At 43.5% G+C, this 20,992-nt stretch overlaps 2 protein-coding genes across 2 annotated transcripts; both read left to right on the forward strand.

The window, feature by feature from the left end:
• The first annotated feature begins 608 nt into the window (after window positions 1-608).
• MRPL53 (mitochondrial ribosomal protein L53) lies at window positions 609-5,105 on the forward strand. The gene is made up of 3 exons (XM_075494862.1): window positions 609-753; window positions 2,265-2,377; window positions 4,160-5,105. The coding sequence occupies exons 1-3, from the start codon at window positions 665-667 to the stop codon at window positions 4,285-4,287; spliced, it is 330 nt and encodes a 109-aa protein (XP_075350977.1). The 5' UTR covers window positions 609-664; the 3' UTR covers window positions 4,288-5,105.
• A 10,373-nt stretch (window positions 5,106-15,478) lies between these two features.
• Window positions 15,479-20,765, forward strand: LOC142406236 (fatty acid-binding protein 5). Its single transcript, XM_075494867.1, has 4 exons — window positions 15,479-15,600; window positions 18,486-18,658; window positions 19,642-19,746; window positions 19,876-20,765. Exons 1-4 carry the CDS (start codon window positions 15,525-15,527, stop codon window positions 19,924-19,926), a joined length of 405 nt encoding a protein of 134 aa, XP_075350982.1. The 5' UTR covers window positions 15,479-15,524; the 3' UTR covers window positions 19,927-20,765.
• Window positions 20,766-20,992: the final 227 nt, after the last annotated feature.

Here is a 20,992-nt window from a genome sequence, read left to right on the forward strand (position 1 = left end):
GATTCTGTATTGGCTACTCCTTATTGATCCTCATTAATACCCTTGCCTATTCAATTGTATTAAATAAACTACTTCTGGAAGACATCATAAGCTGTCACGTCATAGGGATAGATTTAACATAAAGAAAACAAACCCAACCTTGCTTCTTAAGTTGACAGATACTATGTACCATAGCTTCCCCTAAGTGTTACCTCACGTCCTCTGCCTCCTGCATGCAAGTCTTAACGTCCAAGGGCCCGCTACTTCTGCTGCAGAGCCCGGAGGAGGTCTTTTATGTCAGTTTTATGTCAAAAGTGTGCCCTTTTCCCCCCTAACCGTATCTACTGTGTTACAGAGTCAGGGGAAGAGCCGGGACAGGTTGGTCAGTTGATCCCTCTCTCTCCACAACCGCAATGAGCCCCGTCCCGAGCACCTCGGGTTGTTGAACCAGGCTCGTAGGGCACGCAGCCGGCACCCCACCGAGAGCAGAGGCAGGGCGCGCACGGCGGCGGAGGCCGGGCCGCAGGGCTGCCGTGAGGGGCGCGGCGGGCGCTGGCAACACCCCGAGGGGGAGGCGGCCGCGGACTACCTTTCCCAGGCACCTGCGGGGCGGACGGCACGCCCGCCTCCATTTCCCGCCTCTGCGAGGGGGCTGCTGGGAGCTGTAGTAGGGGGCAGAAAAAAGATGGCGTCCAAGATCCGGGTGGTGCTGCGGCCGGTGAAGAGTATCGTGGTCCGCTTCTGCCCCTTCGAGTCTAACGTGGAGAGCACGAGGTGAGGGGGCTGCGGGGACAGCGCCGGCCCCGGCCCCGCGGTGGCCTGGGCATGCTGTGGCCTTCGGGCCCGCGCCTGGCGGGGAGGCCTTGGGCGGGCTCCCCTGTCTGTAAACCACCCAACGCCCTTCCTACGCCCGGGGCGTGGGTTCTGTACGTTTCGCGGCAGGCGTGAGGGCTGGACTTTTTGCCTTTAATTGTATTTATTTGGGGGGGTAGAGGCTGGGGTTATATGTGCCCTCAGTGCGGCCTGTGCCCCTCGCCGTGCCTGGACTCTGCGGCAGGGCCTGGGGCAGGGGCCTGCTCCCCTCCGCCCGTGGAAGCGTGGAGGGTTCCTGAAGCGCAGGGAGAGCGGCCGCCCCTGCCGGCTGCTGCCCAGGTCGCAGCAGCGGCAGATGCAAAACGAAGCCGTTAAAACTGCTGTCACTGCAGGGCCCTGTGACTTGCTGTCACTGTAGCCAGCAAAAGTAAGAAGACGTCCTGGGAGCAAATCATGAGGGAAATGGCAGTATCTGTTGTTCTCTCTCTGGAGAAGAACCTCCTTTTCCCAAACTTCTGCATCCGCTGTACTTTAACTTTCATGATCTTGGTCTTTGAATGCTTGCATTTATCAGGGCTTTGTAGCTTAGTCTAGGCAGAACCTTAACGTTTCAGAATGAGAAGACACTGTGTTTGTCCTAAGGGCTCTGTTTATGGTAAGTGTTACCAGGATCCACACAGCATTCATTCTGTGCTGATTTTTGGAGGATCTCTGTGCCTAAGCGTAGACCCTTCTATGTAGGCATGTGCATTTAGCTTTACCAAACCACCCAGGGAGATGCCCCTCTCAGTTGCCAGGCCTGTAGGTGAAGGTCTGTAATCACTAGTCCAAGTGCTGGTAAAGGGAGAGAGAGGGGGCAACAGCTGCTGGTCTATCTTGGTAATTAACTGTTGGAGAAATCTAAGTAATTATGCTTCTTGAGTGATGTAAGTTCTGCACCAAACAACTGTAAAATGTCATTTTGCAATAGCTTACAGACACATCTACTTTTGAAATGAACTTAGTAACACAACTTAACTTAGAATGTCTTTAAGCCGCCGGAATGTCAAGTAGCTGTCATGCATTTCAGAAATCTGCAGGAGACCGATGATGTTAAATAAATAAGTGCTGTCTCAAACCCAAACAATAGAACATTGGCAAGCAATTGGTGTATAAAGAAAAGTGAAAATTACTTTGCTGATTTTTTTTATTATTGTTACTAACCCAGCTGAGAGAAACACAGAAAGCGCATACACTGAATTTTTGCAAAATTCTTTGGTATGCTTTTTACATGTTAGCATATAAGCACTATCCATTTGGATTTTTAAGAGTGATTATCTCATAAGAAGTACCTGTCTGAAATTATTAAATACAAATCCTATTTTGTTTATACTTTTGTTGCCCAGCACTATCAAGATATTCAAATTAGTTTTAGAAATATACTTACGATAATTTCTATCTACAACATAATATATTTTCAAATATATTTGCAGAAAATTTCTTGGATGTATAAACCATAAAAAAATCCAGGCCACTAATAAAAACTGTGAAGTGACTGCTGATGTGAGACATGATGGGTCTGAACCACTTGTAGACGTTATGTTCGGTAAGGAGCTCATTTTTAATCTTGACCAAAAAAAAGACCTTTTGGTTTGTGTTGTTATGGTGTTACTGTCTTCTCTATGCTTTTTTTTACTGTGGTTGCTTTTTTTTGGTTCTGGTCCATAGCTGGATGTTGTGCAGCTGGGCGGAAAAAAGGAAGAGGGAGTCACTAACAGCCTGATGTCTAGATAAATGTGTATATATGTCTTCGTACTACAGTTAGGTTTGGTGGATCTTAGATCAAAGAACTGACTTAACTTTAGAGCTGAGTCTACTTTTGTAGTGACATACTTGTGTGACCTTGCAGTCAGGTACAATTCCAGGGAAGTATGTGTAGCTCTGTTTTGATGTAAGAGTCTGTTCACCTTCTGTAATTTTTTTTATGTTATCTGTGGTGGAGGCATCTCTGTCTTGAGAACAGAAAAGTTGAATACCTTTAGTTGCTTATGCAACTGAGTAACTTACTATGCAGTTTGAAGGAACTGCTCGTATGCATAAGACCATACATGTGCAGATGGACTTGCAGAATGAGGTCAACTGACGTACAACAAATTTCTGCGTTTCCTTTGAGGGTGTAGTGAGCAGGCAGGGAATTGATGGTGGACATTTCATCAGTTCTGGAAGCGGCCCAGATTCTAGGCTGTGAACAGATGGCTCTAATCTGCTTTTGCCCTTTTCTCTGGCTGCATCTTCTTTCCTGCTGGACCAATATGTCAAGTAGCCCATTAACGTTTTCATTATTATTGATTCTTGGTACCCCTGTTTCTTTAAACTTCCTATAAGGTATAGGAATATATTTAGTGAATTGGTAGAAATGTCAGAAGTGTTGAATGTACTTCATTTTGCTTAGGAAAGTCTAGTTATTTCAGTGTTGATATTGCTTGTTTCTCCCTCCCCCATGCCTCTGTCTTTCCCATCCTTGTCTCTAACTGTGATGTATTAAGACTTAAGCAGTAAAGCTTAATGTTTTTCACAGCGTAAAGCCAAAATAATGTATTTCACTAATGCCAAGAGCTAGAGCTCTGAACTCTTTGTTTTCTAAGAGATGATTATTTTCCAAGTAATTTATTTTTTAAATTTAATTTCAAAATAAATTATTTTCCAAACAAGAGTTTGCAGCCCTTGTAGTTGGCAAACATGGGGCTGGAACTTGGATGCCATGGTATTGCATTATATGGGTTTGAGTATGGCTTTTGTATTTGCAAATCTTGCAAAAATAAATAAGTTAGGTACAATACTTAAGTTCTACTGCCTCCTCCCTATTTTAAAACAATTTCTAGAATCACTAGAATTTCTAGAATCATAGAACCACTTGAAATCCTAGTGCTCTCTATTTTTTACATTATAACCACCAGATTGTGTAAACCAATTTGTTGTTTTGGCTAAAGAAGTAAGTTAAACAGACCATAGACAACATGCTGCTAAAGTGCTGAGCCATGTGTGGAAATTATGCCTTCCAGTGCCTTCTGTGCCTTCTGTTAGATGACTTTGAGGGCATAGTATGAGCCATTCTCATCAAATGTGTGTTCTTACTATAGGTATATCTAGACAAATGTTTCAGATTTTTCAATAATGCAATACAGAAATGAAAATTACATGTCTGTTCTGTGCAGTTTAATATGTTTGTTTGTGTGGTGGTGCATAATCAGATTCCTTGGTAAGTTGAGTACTTTCTAATCAGACAAGTTGAACAGGGTATTTGTATTAATACATATGAAACAGAACTGCACACTAAAGTAATTGTGACTTAGACTTTGTGACTTCTTAAATTTTTTTCCCTTTACAGCTGATGGAGAACGATTGATAATGAAGGGAGCCAACTTGACGACAATAGAAATGTTAACAGCATTGGGGTCCAGATGTAATGCAAAAGAGCTTAAGGAAGAACAGAAAGGCAAGAAGAAGAGTCCCTGAAGAACAGAAAAACAACTGTTTTTGCATTTACATGTGTTAAAAACAGCAGGCTTTACAGAAGGCTTTTCTCCTATGCAACAAAATCTGAAAGAGATGGCCAAATACTGACCAGTTTAACATGCAGCAGAACGAACCATTTAAATGTTCCGTGTCTTCACCTGAAGGAAAACATAGTGGATCAACAAGTCTTCTAACACTAGTGGGTCAGAGTGGCTTAAGATGCATGAATGCATCTTTCTAAGCAGCTGCCTCTCAGTTGTCTGCATGTTGGACTAATATCACATGTATTTGCATATAAATGTGAATAATGCACATTAGGTATTAAATTAATATTGCAGTGAAGACAGATCTCTTTGGACATTATTTCCTACAAAATTTCTATACAGTGGAATGCAAAATATTAGTGGTTATTATTTTTGAAAATTATTAAATACAAAAATTTGAAGAACACTTTGAAAGTATTCATCATTGACTTAGCTGAGGGACAGCAAGCTGCAAATACAGAGTGGATTTTGTTGTACTATGTTTATAATACTTCTGCTGCTAAGTCCCTGCCATCTTCTTCCTCTCTTTTTCAATAAAGTGTCAAATTTGCTAAATGTAAATTTAGCTCAGCAATTAAAGTAACAAGGTAATGGGACTGTGAATGCACAGTAGAGCTACTCATCCTGCATAAAAGTAGCTAAGTTTAGCTCAAAGGGAAGGGTAAGTTAGGTTTTTTGATAATTGGAGAAAAGGGCTCTCTTTGAAGTTCAGTTTTGTAATATTTTTGTCACTCACTTTTGGGTGATTTCATTAAATATTTTATAAAGATCAAAGAGAGAGCTTTATTTGGTGTTTATAGCCCTATGTCCAACCCTATTATTTATTAAAGTAAGTGCTTAGGTGTCTCATCTGTATTGCAAAGCTCTGTGGGTTTGGGAGGGTTGATCTCTCCTCAGGATGTGGAGGTGAAGGTGTCAACTGCACGTGTATTTCGTGTGCGTCAGTTTTGTTCTAGTTCAATTCATAATGAAAATGCAATTAAAGTTCCAGTTTTGAGAATTGCAAGTGCAGTACTATTGAGAGGCATTAGTTCTACCTGTTGTTAATCAGATGCCTGACTTCTATAAAATTGTAGTACATATATTTCCAAAGTTAATCTGGCAGCAGATGCAGGGCACAAATCTTGAGCTAGTTTTACCTTACTTTTGCTGAGATTTGTAAATGGACACTGTCCTTTCTGAAAGCAACATTCATTTAAATAGCACTGTCAAGGTAGTTCTTTGCCACTTCTTCACCAGGATGAAGTCAAGGTGATATCTTATGTTGGAGAAGCAGAGCTGTGCTAAAGACGTTTGGTGATATTTTATGGTGGCCTCGTCTGTGTGTTTGCAACAAATAGAAGAAAGTGAGATAAGATGATTGGGGCAGATGGGTCAATGAAATTTACACCTGGGAACAATAGATGTGAATGACTTAGTCTGCGATGAATACCTTCTCTGCAGTCTGTTACCCTTTTTTTTATTAGGCCACCAACTCTTCCGAGTGGTTTCAGAGTGCTGAGCTCCTGAACCTGCTACTGAGCTCCCTTCTAGTGGAGGAGTTATGAGAACATCTGAAACTGAGAGGATTTTAAATCCTGTCAAGCTAGAAGACTATCCTAGAAAGTGGACCAAATAGAAATAAGGCTGTTCAAAGGACAGTTGTGGTTTCTTTTTTTTCGGGTTTAGAAGAGCATTGTATAGCATGACTTCACCTGAAGAAGCCTTACAGGGAAAGTGAGAATTGCTCAAGTGGAAAAACACAGCAGAATTATTCATTCCCTGGTTAATCACATATTCATATGCTCAAAAGCCCTCTTACTGTAATATATCAGTGATTTTTGTGGGTTTATGGGGTTTTTTAGTTTTTTCTTTAACAGTTTGTACAACGATGTCAGTGTGTAAAACTTGTGTTTAAATGTGAAGCACTTACATCCATCTTAAACAATTAGCCATCTGTAAGTACTTAAATAGTAAAACAGGGGTTAGGTAATATTAAGTTTCTATAGTGTTTCTATTGGCCCATGATTGAGGTTTACATTTATGAAAAGGGAGAAAAATGAAGATCCTAGTTCAGGCTTTTTATAGCCAAAATAAGTCCTCTCCACTGTTGAAGAAAGGTGATTTTTTTTTTTTTCTTTACTCGCATGGATAGGCATCCTGCTCTGTGAAGACATGCTCTTACTAGGTGCTTTCATTTTAACCCAGAGATGCCCAACCTTTTTGCTTAGGTTAGGCCAAAGACCTGTAACATAGCCGTTGGAGATGACTGAAAATTTAGTGGATGAGGTGTTAGCTGATGCTGCTTTTGCTGTGTGTGCTCGTAGCTGCAATTCGCAGTGGTAAAACTCCAATATGTTTCGTGCATGAAAAAGAAGTAATGACTAGGATTTGAATATCTAAGGTATAAAGGAAAGCATACAGGACAGAAAAATAAAGCTAAAAATGTGCATTCTGAAGACTACAAGATATTGAAGCGATATAAATGAGCAATGGGCAAGGAGGTACTCCTCTGGTGATTTTTATGCTAATATGTAGAAAATTGCTCTCCCTGTACCACGTAGATAAAGGTACAAATTTGTTTTTCAAGTATGTTAAAGCTAATCTTTAATGAATTTTTTCTCTAAGCATTTAGATAACTTCGCTGCAAGCTGTTCATACAGTATCAATTTCTGCTGCTGTCTGATTGACTGAAACAAAGCCGAGCGCCCTGCTGTCTGACATCTTCCTGACGTGCACAGTCTAGGGCTGTGGATGTCGAGGGTGTTAGGGTCAGTCATGCAGAACAAAGCGGGGCTGGGTGAGCACTGACTTTGCATGTTGTTATTCTCTAGCCCGCTAATCTTGGTTATTATACCCCACCAAAAATGTGGGTGCTTGCCTAAATATAAACGGAACTGGAACAGGCCCGAAAAACACTAGGATTAACTAAATACAAACACCACGTCCATGTAGGGTGTCTGATAGCAGGTAATGACATTAAAATGTCTAGATCTCTAATACCTGGAGATTTAAAACGATTATTAGAATCATCTTAGACCTGTTTATCGTACAAATACCTATTTATTTAGAAGTTCTTGTCAATGCGTAGGGAAAATAGTCCTGAAACAGATGAATGTGCTGTTCAGATAACACTAGCTGAGGGTACTCCCTTTTTAAATATCAGCAGCATTGTTTTTAGAAGATAATGGTAATGGTTTTAGAAGATAATGGTATCTTTATTAAAGATTTCAACTGGGAGCAGCAGTGTTAGCGAACATTTCCACAGCAAGTTTTAACTACTAGCTGGCCCAAATAAGTACAAAATTGCAATGTCCTGATGCCTTTATTGCAGGGTAGAAACAAGTAGAAACATGCTATCAGAGGTAGTTCATGCATGCCAGTGCAAATTCTGTTCTTTATTTGCAGGGATCTCAATTTGGGCAATTTCGTGCTACATATTGTAGGAAAAACTGGGTGCAATACAGTATTGCTGTGCAAACCCCATTTGAGGAGTGGAAGATGCTTTAAATCCCAATTATTTTGAAAATGTTGCAATCTAATACATATTTGCTGTTGTGAACGTGCAAAAGGTGTCATCTACTAATTTCAGAAAATTGCCCACAAGTATTTGCCCTATTGGATGTGGAAGAATGCATTAGTTTTGGTTGGCTTTTCCTAGCTCTTCACCTCTACTATATATGAATTCTGAATGACCAAGGAGTTTATATGGTGTTAGGAAACAAAAAAAAATTTTAGTATCTTTGGACTGTACTTAACAGTTCTCAAGACTTTTGCTCCCGAATGTATCTTCTGCATATGTACTCTCCCTGTGCAGGTGTACACACCCCTTGCAGTTTAAGAATTGCTGGCTTACTGCCCACCTCATCACCTACATGTGCATTCAGTTTCCCTGGATGCTGGGTCCTGCTTCTCCACCGGGTGGTTTGGAGTCACCTTCAGACTGACAGGTCACCTATTGGCAGTGCCTCTCCCAAATGCACTTCCCTCCCCTCCCTTCTCCTCCTCCTGGCGTAATAGCCTTTTTCCTTCCTGGTAATGTTTGATCTCATCCAGTCTCACCTTTTTCCCCTGGAAGGCCTGAGTCACTCTTCTAAGCCTTTTTTATTGTCTGCCAAGAGCTTGCAGTAGCTTCAAGCAGCCAAGGTGCTTTGTTCCTGGTAGACCCCTACTTGTTTTCTCCTTCCTGCTCAACCTCACTCTGTATGCTGAGTAATGTTGGGGCAGAGCAGCACAAACGGTTAGAGATGCTACTTTGCTTCTGATCGTCTTTAACTTAACAACAAATCATCTTTACATTGAGCTGGCCTTCTCAAGATTTGACAAAACTAAGGCTGTGCCCAGGGATAGATGTTAGAGGTGTGAGGGCAAAGGAGTTGCTGACCTGTTTTGATCATATCTCATTAAGTTTCAAAGTGGTACTTGAAAGCAGAGTTAAGGTGAGCATAGAGACTCTGCTTGACTTAAAGCCATCTCCTACACTCCGACACTGCTGGCAGTGTTGCCAGCAGAGGTTAATAGCATATCAAAGGAGATCTCTGCGTTGTGCTTCACTGGATTAGGCAAGTTTGACTTGCTTACATATGAAAAGAACATTTCTTTTAAGACAACATAGCTGGAAAAGTGGACCAGCAGACCTGTTTGTGAAGGGAATGTTCTGTTAATAGGAGCAAAGGCTGGGAAAGATGAGTCCTTCATGGACAGGTTTTCACAACTCAGACTGGCAATCCCTACAGGAAGTTCAGAGGACAGGCGGGAGAGGCAAAGCAGCAGGTTCCTTCCTTACTCAGACAGTACTTCTCTGTTTCTTTTGACCCCTCCGCCCTTTTTCAGCGAGGAGTCAAAGACCAGCCTTACTGTAAAAATAGCGTGGTCAGCATGCAAAGCCAGCAACTTTGTCATCTCAAACACAGTTCTTGCACGGATTCACTGAATTTCATTACTGGTGAATCTGAGTGGTTCCAATCACTTGCACGAATAGAAGAAACTATAATTATTTTCATGGACTTTTTAAGCCTCTTTTTCTAGGTGGAGCTTTATAGAACTTGTCTTCAAAATCCACTTCTCAAATTAATTTCAAAGTATTTACTGGAAATGGCAAATTTAAGAATCGATTAATTCTTCCTTTCCTTCACATAGCTAGATGAGTATCAAGTTAAGCTGCACATAAAAGTAAATGTGTCAGAATCAGTACCAGAAACAATCTTGTGGCAGAAGCATAGGAAAAAATCAGGGAACTGCAATGTAATTTCTTACCTACTTATAGATTTTCTCTGGCCTAGATGTTAGATATGTAAGATCATATCTTGAGAAGGATGTAATCAAGGATGTAAACCCAAATACCATGAGGGTTTTCAAGTCTAGAAGAGCAAACTGGAGAATACCTGCTGGTCCTTCACGGTTGCCTGAGATGCCAGAGGCAAGAATTTTCTTAGACAATCTTTTGAACACGAGTCATGTAGTCAACACGCTTGGCAAACTTAGTGTGTTGGCAATGGGAATGGGGTAACAGTAAAAACTAGCTTTAGCTTCCAAATGATTTTTCTCTAGGTTCTTCTATGGTGCATGAAAAAGGAGGTCTTTTCTGAAAGGTGAGTCAGAACTGGAAACTAATGCTTGAGCGACACACCAGAGAGCCTATCTCTTCCCACTTCATGCAGGTGTGAGGAGACTTGTGTTTTTTGGCAAAAGCTAGCCTTCATCAACAGCGCCCTGAGGACCTATTTCACACCTAAGCCCTTGTCACCCCAGGATGAAGTCATTTGGGAGCCCCGATCTGGTAGACATGCTACATGTATTCCTAGCACCTTATGACAGGGCTTTGCTCAACACAAAGAGCAGCAGCTGCAGTCCCTCTTGCTCCAACGCTGCTGGAATGGCGTTGGTATCCACGTCACACTGAGAAGACCCTTCCTCTGTAGAAGACGAGTGTCAGGCTCTGCCCTCCAGATTTCTATAGCCGTGATGCTGTTCTTGGTGACATCCTGAGAATGAAAAGTAGTGCAATTGTTATAACTATAAATTAAACTTTTTTCCTAAGGTTACCTTCACAGTGGTCAATTAATATCCTTAGTGATGAAACTTTACTGAGAATATGCAATCAAAAAAATAATAAAACTTTATACACCCCTTCCAAAATCCAGTGGGCGCACCTGTAATTTGTGATTCTAAATTTCATAGGCTAATTACTCATCACTGGTAGAAATATTTCTTTTATCATAATCTATTCCAAATCATTTTGCCATTCCTTGTCCTTGCCCTTATGTCCTTATTGTTCCAGACCACACAGGAAGGACAAAGTTGGGGGTTTTATTTGGCTTTATTTATAGAGCTTTGGGATAAATTTTTGTACGTCTGAGGTTTCTAAAAAGCCACGCCAGAGTATTATCTTTCTGAAAGTCTCCTCTGTGAGCAGGTATCCACTGCTAATATGCTTTTGTTTTATGCAGATCAAAGGCCTTTTCAGTGCTAAAACTACAGCTATGGACAATTTGTAGTCATCCTGATCTCTTTTTTAACATTGTAATGACTATGCTGATTATCAAATTCTGAAGATAAATAAAAATATTTTTATACTAATGTGTGGATGTTTGCTATTCAGGGTAGATACTGCTGCTAAATAAAGAGGGGTTTTCGAAGCTTCCAAAGTTAGACGCGAGCTCATATATCTGCAGTTGCTGTGAGCTGGGCTGGAACTGACATCAGGTCATTTTTGTCTGGAATGAGGAAAATGAAGCCTGGAGTGCTCTTTCTGGTCACTGCAGGCTCTCGAGCTTTCTCTCCTGTCATTTAGGCAGGGTACAACTGGTGAGCTGTCACACCATTGCCGCAGTAAACTTTGCCCTCGATGTAAGCATTTCCCTTTAAACTTGCTTTGAACGTGCTGCTGACAGTGTACAGGACACACGCTGAGGTTGCTGGTGCGTTAATTGCATTATAGTAATGCTCTGTGGCATCAGCAAGGATCGGGGCTCCGGTTGGCTCGGCACTGACCGTGGGCGCGCGTGAGCCTGCCTGTCCCCGACAGCCGGCCACCCGGAGCAGATGCAGCAGTGGCCAGATCCAGAGCAAGGACTCTTTGGACCCATGCTCCTTAGACTAAGCCATGCTGGAGAGTAAGATGGCTTTGTTTTGACTTGAAAACTGAGATGTATCATGGAAAGCCCATTGATAAAACACAGGCTATGACCAGCTCTTTTAGCTCAGAGGTAATGACATGCCGATATGCTAGAAGATCTCCTTCATATTGACATACAAATGAAAACTTGTAGGTTCATGTGTTGCTTCATAATCCCTGGTCCTGTATTGCCCAAGCAAAGAGCTCCCGAGCTGGAGTAAAGCTTACCTAGGCCAGCTATGCAACCATAGCACGTGTTTCATCATGTCTACCCAGTGATGACATAGCTGGGAAGGGAAAACCACACTTGTACAATAAGGAAACAGAAACAAAGCTGTGCTACCTATGCAATTTTTCTCATCCATGCCTTGGGGGTGAGTAACTATTATTCATGGACTGCTTTAATTTTTTTCACAGCTAGGGATAGGCTGAAGAGTAAAATTTAGGCTGTGGTTCAATTTTCCTGGCAATTTTTTAAGGCTTTCTTAAGAGGTAATCTTGTCTAGAAGAAGCCTACCACTTAGAGAAGGTACTATACGTATACAGGTATGTCTGTATACTACAAGGAAAGTGAGATCCTCCTTTTTACACAGTAAAGCAAAGTATAGCGCTATCAGATTGGGTTCCTTCCAAGTCAAACATATGGGCACTTTAATGAGTAAAGGTCTAGGGAAAAAGTTACACCTCCTATGCAACCTGATCAGCGATATGTTGCAGATGAGGAGGTGGTGGTGCTCTGCCCTGCCCAAGCAGCAGGTATTATGACTCCAAAAGACAAAGTATGGCTTGGCTTGCATGCAATGGGTAACGCTATGGCTACGTGAAGAGAAACCTCAAACACTGCTGGCCACAGCTTCCCAACTCTCACGTCAGATGAAGCATCACTGTGCGACACACGCTTGCCCAAAGGAGTAGAATGAAGGTCTCTCTGCAGTCTTTTGCCTTGGTCCTTTTCTTTGCACTTGGTAATGAAGGACTGTAATATCCTCCCCTCCTACGGGACGCAAGGGCTTGACTACCTTGGGAAAGCATTCACTCTGGCAGGCCCAAGCTGCCAAGGTGGTGGTTGCTCCTAACTGTGGCTACGTGCTTTCCGTGCAGCTAATTTCCACGGAAAAATTTACACTTCTCATTGTAAATTTGATTCTCCTTCTCTTGGACAACATATAGCTAACATGGAAATGAGCAAAACTTCAGAGAACTTCAGGTGTCTGTGCTGGAACAGTAATATGTGGCATAGGAATTGAACGCTTTCCATATGAATACATGTATTTGCTGCTTCTCTTTGGGCATATCTAGAGAGAAGAGGAGACTACACACGCAAAACGTCTGACCGTGATGGCAGCCTCAAACCAGGCAGGAACTGGGATTTATAGACACAGAGCCCCATGGCCCAAGCATCTCTGAATGTCTGACCATTTTATTTTGACTCCCAAAGTAGGGACCTGCATTCCCTCACCTTTGAAATATTTAACCAATATTTATACTGTACTGTCAAGGAAAAAATAACAAATATTTTGTAGGCCAGTCCACTTGTACCTTACCCAGAAGGATACATCTCTGGTCCATCTAGTTACTTTATTTGCTATGTGACATACCACAAATTTCAGCACTATCCTGTTTCAAAGAAGTTTTTAGATGTGGCTTTGACATTGTCACAGCCAGTAATCTATATCACGGGATTAATTTGCAAAACATTAGATTTTTGTAAAAATTCAGAGAGATTTTTCACTGTATCCTAACAGTCTGCATTTCAGAAAAGAGAGATAAGATTCTCTTTTCTTGTCACATCTTACATGAATTTACATGCCTAGACCTGAAAAATTTGTAAGGAGAATAAATCAAAACAAATGACTTGTGGGAGGATTCAAAAACATAGCAACGTTCTGCACAGGTAGGTAGCTGGATCTCCATGTACTTCACATCCAGGAATACTGTCTCACCACTAGATGGAAATAGTGGATTTTACATTTTCTGCTGCATTATCAGCACTTGTACCTGAATACTATTTGCATATCGTAAGCCATCTGCAGGCAGCACTGCAGAAATGCAGATTCGAAATTCTTTGCTAGCATACATGGAGTAAAGCCAAGATTTCTATTTCTAGAAATTGTCCCCATTTTACAAGACTGAAGACTTCCTGATTCCTGAAGGATGATTATGTTTGATCCCTAATCTAATTGCTTTTCATTTATCCTTACTGTTTATCTGTAAGCAACCAGAAAAAGAACTGCAAAACAGATGGCATTTTGGTTCTGCTACCATGAATTAGGTAGTAAACATCAGCCTAATTTAAAATTTACCTCGAAGTCTCTTGCGCAAGACCAAAAAAAAAAAAAAAAGATAAAAGTGGAAGGAAGTTGAAAGTCTTGTGTTTCAATGTACCAACTTAATGACAAAAAAAGCAACGTGGCTTGCCGCCTTATGAGCAGACGCTATAGTGTTGTTTGCATATTAAAAGCAAACATATAGTCAGAGAAGTGGGAGGTAATTAAAGGCAGCTCAGTAGGGAAGGATAGTTAAACAGAAGGATTTTTTTAAAAAATCTGTTGAAAAATGAGCTGATTACTTAGTGTATGACAAATCTGACCTTTTCTAGAAAGTATTGAACTTTCAAACTGATTCAGTTTAGCTCTACTAAGTTGCATCACTGCAAAGCACAAAGGGAAGCGTTCTCCTCGCACCAAAACATCCGGATTCATGGCACCTTCTCATGTTGTGAAATTCTGGAAGCAGCACAAAGACCTTGCTGCCTTCTCTGGTTTTGACACCTCAGTCTCAAACTCCTCCACAAAAGTACTAGCAGAGAAACATAGCCACGGCTACTCCATCAAAAAACTCCAGGCACTAGGCATATCTTTGGATTCCTATTTTTCTGGTCAGGAGAAAGTAGCTCTGGGTTTCATCCAGTCTGACACAAGGCCAAAAGAGGCAGAGATTGGCATAACCCTGATGGTGGAAACAAGACTTGGGGATACATTGGAATCGGGATTTCTGTTGCGACTTAGAAACAGCAGCTTTCTCACAGAATATGACAGTAAATCTCTCCGCTCACCTGACAGAATTTGACAAAAGATTGGCCCAACCCTCATGGGGCCTGGTAACGGCATATATTTTACGATGGTAATTCTGTGCCAGTGTGCAGCTGCTGGGTTTTCCTTTAGGAAGTAGGAATTAGGGCATCGCAGTTCAATATGGACTAAAACCAAGGAACCAAATCTGCATTTCTCCAGTGCTAAAGCATGAGATTGCATTCAGGCTTTGATTTTTTCTGTGTACTGCAAGTACCAGCATTAGTTCTGTATTCTGATCGATCTTGTTTGCTACCTGATCACTGTGTGTATGTAACAAGTCTGCTCCCAGGTCTGCAGCAAGCTACAGATTGCTGTAGCTCAGTAACATGTGATATACCAGCGGGACTTGGGGGAATGCTGGCAAGGCCTGCGATCAAACCCAATAAACTGTTTGGGGATGTTGGCTCCTTATTGCTCTGCCTCTGTGCCACATGATGCCCCATGCTTGCCTCTTCCTGAATTATCCATAAACAGCACGATTCGTAGCAAATGGCATAATTTAGGATTCAGACTGCAAAAAATTCCCTGGAGCCAAAATCCTGGAGGCGGGTTTTGGAGCCCACGGGTGCCAGAGCACAGCGCACTGGCCTCTTTCACCGCGGTAGGTGCCGGGTGGTGGCTGTGTCCGAAGAAGCGTTAAGGCTGCGGCATCCCTTGGCGGGATGGCTCCGGCAGTGTCCCACGGTTTCTGGGCGCAGCGTGCCGTCCCGGGGAGCTGCAGGCCCGGGGTGCAGACGGTGCGCGTGTGCGTGTGCGGGTGCGGGTGTGTGTGCGGGAGGAGGGCGGGAGGAGGGCGGGCAGCGGCGCGGCGTGCCCGCTCTTGCCGCCACCGCCGCGGGCGGGACTCGCCGGGCGGGGGCTCGGCGGGGAAGGGGCCGGGGCGCGGCGGGCGCCCCATTGGCTCTCCCCGCGGCACATGTCGCCGGCCCCGCTATAAAGGCGGCCGCGGCCCCGCTGCAGCCCGTCCTCCTGCCTCCGTGCTTCCCCGGGGACACCGCCAGCCCCAGCGCCGCCGCCGCCGCCATGGCCATCGATGCGTTTTTAGGCAAATGGTGCCTCATCTCCAGCGAGGGCTTCGAGGAGTATATGAAGGAGCTGGGTAAGCAGCCGGCGGCCCCGCGCCTCCGGGGGGAGGGGTGCAGCCCCGCGGACGTGCCGCCGCCGCCGGCCGGCGAGGCTCTGTCCAAGGTCCGCGGCGGCCGCGGGGCCGGGGCGCGGCTCCGGAGCTGGGCCGGAGGGCGCGGGGCGGCGGCTGGGGGGTGATGGCGGGGTGCTCCGGGATGCGGCACCGGGGGCTCCGCGCCCTCCGGGCGCCGGGGAGGGAGAGCCGGCCGGGCGCAGACCCTTCCTCCCGGGATAGCAGCCGCCTCCGGCTCCGCGTCCTAAAGATGTCGGCGACCCTTTGGGCACCGTAACTGCGGGGAGGCAGGTGCCGGTGCCGGCAGGCACGTTCCCGCCGCCCCGTGCGGCGCCTTCCCTGCTGCCCAGCCGCCCCCTCCCACCGGTAGCAGCCCCCGGATTATCAGCCGGTGCCAGCAGCCCGGCTGCGATTAGGCCAGTTTGCTCCTCCCTCGCCGGTAATGCCCCGGGGCGGGGGGCCGGGGCAGCCCGGGGAGCGGGGGCACCTGCCGGAGCCGGGGAGCGGGGAGGCGGGTGGCGGGGCCGCGGCCAGCGCTGCTGCCAGGGCCGGGCCGGGCTGGCGCCGCCCGGGGCGGCCACACGCGGAGCTGCTGAGCCTGGGCAGCTCTCCCGGGGAGTCACCTTGGGTGTCTCCTCACGAGAAAGCCAGACTGGACCCACTGCCTACGGGTAACCGAGGGCTGACTGCACAGCCGGAGGCTGTTTGTATTCTTCTGCGGGGAGCATCCTTATCTCGGGGGGATAGTCCTGGCTTGTTATCCCCACTTCCAGGTCGCCGTACATTTTGCAACACGAAGTTACCGAATCAAGAACAGACCTAACACCAGGAGCCTTCTCTGCAAGTTCAGATTTACCACCTCCTGGGAGCATCCTGGCCGCAGGTGACAGGCACCTTGCAGTGTCTGTGTAGCCCAGGAGCTCTTATTTTCTGCAATTTATTCACTGCTGAAAGCTAGGATACTTTCTCAAGAGGTGGAAAAGGTGGCCTTGAATGTCTTTGGAGGGAGGAGAGGAAAGAATTTAGGTCTTGCTCTCTTCATGTAAAATACAAAAGGCATCACTGCATTTACACTCTGCAGACAGCGGTGGCTGTAATTGCATTTTGTGAGAGGCCTGTCAATATGTCATAGCTATGATGTGAGAAAGCCTTCTGGACTGAGCCCTTTGGGAGACTTTGCTGGAGGAAATTCAAGAATTTTAAGCTCAGCTCAGTTCAGCCATGGATTAGGATGCCGCGGTGCTCACGTCTAAGAGGCAGGGCTTGGCATGTGCCAAATTGCAACTTCAAAGTAGGCATTAAGTGCTGCAACTGCGGAGCACCTCCCATGTGTAGGCAGCAACTGAGTGTTGTTTGTTTGTTTTTAGATCGCAATCTTAAACCAGTCACTTTTCCTTTTTACAATTACAATTTAGGCAATTAAATTTACTCCAAGTCACACTGTAGGAGCCAGTCCTTTATTGGATCTCACCCTCGCTGACTACTTAGGAAACTCTCTACCTTTGATCCTATTGACACACCATAAATGAGATTCTGCAGATTCTGCTCAGTCCGTATAAAAGAACATTCGAGGATAAAGAAGTTTGAATTTCACTCCTTGCCATATGGAAAACATACACGGCTCATCTCCGTTTAGTTGGATTCCAAGGCGTAGCTGATCAGATAACTCACTGATTACTCTGGACTGGACAACAGGAAAGGGCGGGTGGGGGTCACGGTGACAATAACTTCCAATTCTGGTCAGAAAAGCTGGACTGAGGAGGACTGGTTTTTGCTCTGCAGTTTCAAGCTTAAGGCTCAGTCCTGGAATCTCAGTTGAGTCTGGAGAAGCAGTGGCTGGGAAGTACTTTGTTATTTCCACCTCCCAAGGAAACTGTAATCTTTGCTTTGTGGATTCAGCCCTCACGCAAGTATCCTGTACACTCCAGGGGAGTGCTGTGCTGTTATATGACAACATTTTCTAACTACACCAGCTGCAGAGCCCAGACACTCTGACTTGGTGGCACTTTCTGCTCCATCTGGTTGCTTATCAGTTCTTGGCTCATGTTTGCACTTTCCAGTTTGATGGATTCGTGTTTGTTGCCTGAGTACCCTCTTATTCGTATCTTCGTCCTTCAGATCAAAAAGACTCAAGCAAACCGCTCAAACAGTGCACGCAGGGGCTGAGGCAGGATGAACCTTTTTTGCTGAGGAGTTTTGAGGGCTGCTGTCTCTAGATGATGAATTGTCAGTCATTTGCAAAGCTCATTTCTCTCACGGTCCTTTTTCTTGTGTGTATGTAAGCACTATTTTGCATGGTAGTGGTTTTCTAATTCACAAGTCCATACTTTGGATACAGGATGTAGAAGATAAACTTATATTAAAAATTGCATGTTTGCAATTGTCTACAGAGTGATTGAAGAGTATTTCTTGAGTAAGTTGAAATAAATATGCAGGTGGATTAATCTGTCAATTAAAAATCATCTGTAGATTTTTTAAAGTGTTCAGAACTTGAAGGGAAGAATTTTATATTAGTTTCAGCTTTTGTGCTTGTTTTCCTGTTTGTTGTTTATTTCTGTTTGTAAAAATTCGATGCTGAGTTTTGGGACATCTGCGAATCCTCTAGAGGGCAAAATAGATTTAACTTTAGCTCCCTGAGGAAGCTAAAGAATAACCCTGCAAATAAGCTTTTCTCCTTCCTCATCAGTGGATAATTTAAAACATCCTCTTTCTTTGTGACTCTTGAGCTTTGATTCTCAAGTGTACTTAAGTGCCTAATTAAATGGGAATTAGGTATTTGAATTCTTGTGTGGCCCTAAGCCTTAGGGTTTAACTGACTTTGTGACACTGTGCCTCTCGCCTTGCAGGTGTGGGTATGGCCATGAGAAAAATGGGAAGCATGGCCAAACCAGATGTGTACATTATTAAGGATGGGGACACAATCACCGTAAAAACAGAAAGCACCTTCAAAACTTCACAGTTCAGCTTCAAGCTTGGTGAGAAATTTGAGGAAAATACATTAGATGGCAGGAAAACTCAGGTCAGTATACCAGACTTTCTACTGAAAAAACACAATTCTTTGGGCGTTTTACAGATGGAGACACTATTTAAAAATCAATTTTGACATCCATACTAACAAAGCTTTATTTCACGAACAGTTGTCGCTGTAAGTCTCATTGAAATAAATTCTTTTTTTTTTTTTTCCCCCGGATTAAGCAACTTCCAAAGAGGGAAAATGCTGAAATCAATAATGTCTTGTGTATTTTGTTGTTTTCAATTTGTAGCAGAAGCATTGTGTTAGTAAAACTAACAGACCTCTAAATCCATGTTAAAGCCAAATGCCACTTCATTTGAAGCCTGTGGAAAAAATCCCATTGATGTTTAATCAGAGGCAATTCAGCCCTAGGGTTAACCTTTCTGCTCAGTCTCGTATTTGCATAACAAGAGAGCCTGGTTCAGTGTGCAGTGGGATGACAGATACACAAGGCATATATGTGAATCACAGCCGCTAATCTTCAGTTTTAGAAGGCAAAGACCTTCTCCCTGCGCCAAATAGGGAGAATATTCATCCAAATGGAGGTTAAGCACAAAGAAGCCCTCAAATATGTCTCTCTCATTTCCTTGTGTGAGTGCTTTCTGTGTACCACCCCACCCTCCATCCACACACGGCCAATTCATCCATTATTGCAAGATCAGATAAACGTTACACAAAGGCTCAAAGCCCATGTACAAAGAGATGGGCAGAGAACATCCTCTGCTCTTGTTAATTGAAATTGCGCATGCTGTCAAAGGTCTGCCTGATGCAGGAATGTGTCAGAGCAGTGAGTGAACAAGCAGTGAGCTACTGTAAGAAGAGGATCAATAAAGCATTTAAGACAATGTCCTGGCTTTGTAGACGTCAACGGCAAAATTACTACTGAGTGAGCTGGGGTGGGAATTTTTCCTTTGGAATAAGGTGTTGGAAAGCCTCAGTCTCCATCAAATGTCATGGGTAAAATATTGATGTTCGGGTTCTTCTTTCAGACCCTTGTCAGCTTAAAAGATGATGGGTCATTGATTCAGGAGCAGGAATGGGACGGCAAGAAGACCATAATAACACGGAAACTAGTGGATGGACAGTTGGTGGTGGTGAGTTCAGTCCCACTTTCTGATCCCTGAGTGCTGCTGGCTGGTAGCCTGAAAAGTAAACTCTAAAAGATCTTTTTCCTTATAGTCTGTACTGACGCAAATTAATAAATCCATCTCTTTGTCTTCTAGGAATGTGACATGAATGGTGTCAAGTGTATCAGAGTGTACCAGAAAGCATGAGGATATCATGTTCAGTAGGAACTTGCTACAAACAACTCAGTTCAGTGGGCAGAGCTCCTTTACACTCCATATTTTCCTTTTCCCTGTTTTCTAGTATTTCAATGGACTGAGTAGCTGAGTGCAATCCTTTTTAAAAGCCGTGATGTAACTATTATGTAACTATTCTGAACTTATGAGGCTATTAAATAAAATTGTCAAATATATGAAGTGGAAATGTTGTTACTATAGTGGAATTTTAAAGTGAGGTTTTATAAATACTCAGTTTGGTTTTAGGCTCTACTACAAACTGCCTTCAGTTCAAGATAATGCAATATATGGCAACGAACAGTTAATAGCAAGCTGATTTTTGACCAGCATCCTTAAATGCTAAGGTAGTAAAATCTGAAATAGAAAAAACAGAGTTCAGGTTCTAGAGTTGTTTCTAACTTGCATGTCACAAAGTAAACAGAATTGGGTGGGTATAAATAAGAGATAAGCTTTGCTGGTGTTTAAGTAGAGGAATGTATTTTCAGGGGTTAGTTTGTTTTTTCATGTTTCAAACCCACGGGTTCTTATCTGAAAAAACATATACTGGTGAGCCAATGGACATGACAAACTTAAGCAAACACATATATGCTTTACTGAAAGGAAGCCTTATTTTGAGAAAACTCTTTGTTTTTCTAGCAAAATTCTTATTTCCTGTCTAGTAACATTCTAAAAATTCTTAACCAAAATCTACTGAAATACTGCCTAAAACTTAAAGCCTCATTTTATTTTATTTTATTTTTAAACTGGCTTGAAACACCTAGCAATGGAGTTTATATGCTTTAAAGTGCCATAATAAATAATCAGAAATATCAGTGTCTTGAGTATTACTTTTACACTGGTTGGGAAACAGAGCCCATGATGCTACTATTCTTCCAAAGAGATGTCAGATCAGACACAATTAAAAATGTTTAGATGAATTTCTGTCACACCAGACAAACATGTCCTAAAAGTGAAACTGTTTGGTGGCAGGTGATGGGGAGATTTCTCTCAGGTTCAGAAGCCTGGGGGATCATGCAATCGCACACTTCCAGTTTGCAGC

The sequence above is a fragment of the Mycteria americana genome, chromosome 2, assembly GCF_035582795.1.
Source record: "Mycteria americana isolate JAX WOST 10 ecotype Jacksonville Zoo and Gardens chromosome 2, USCA_MyAme_1.0, whole genome shotgun sequence".
NCBI classification, from domain to species: Eukaryota; Metazoa; Chordata; class Aves; order Ciconiiformes; family Ciconiidae; genus Mycteria; species Mycteria americana.

Excerpts from the sequence above, each read along its gene's own strand:
- MRPL53 (XM_075494862.1), top strand. The coding sequence starts at position 665 with ATGGCGTCCAAGATCCGGGTGGTGCTGCGGCCGGTGAAGAGTATCGTG. Across the intron at positions 754-2,264 it reads TCTAACGTGGAGAGCACGAG|AAAATTTCTTGGATGTATAA; the intron begins GTGAGGGGGCTG and ends ATATATTTGCAG. Across the intron at positions 2,378-4,159 it reads ACTTGTAGACGTTATGTTCG|CTGATGGAGAACGATTGATA; the intron begins GTAAGGAGCTCA and ends TTCCCTTTACAG.
- LOC142406236 (XM_075494867.1), top strand. The coding sequence starts at position 15,525 with ATGGCCATCGATGCGTTTTTAGGCAAATGGTGCCTCATCTCCAGCGAG. Across the intron at positions 15,601-18,485 it reads GGAGTATATGAAGGAGCTGG|GTGTGGGTATGGCCATGAGA; the intron begins GTAAGCAGCCGG and ends CTCGCCTTGCAG. Across the intron at positions 19,747-19,875 it reads TGGATGGACAGTTGGTGGTG|GAATGTGACATGAATGGTGT; the intron begins GTGAGTTCAGTC and ends TTTGTCTTCTAG.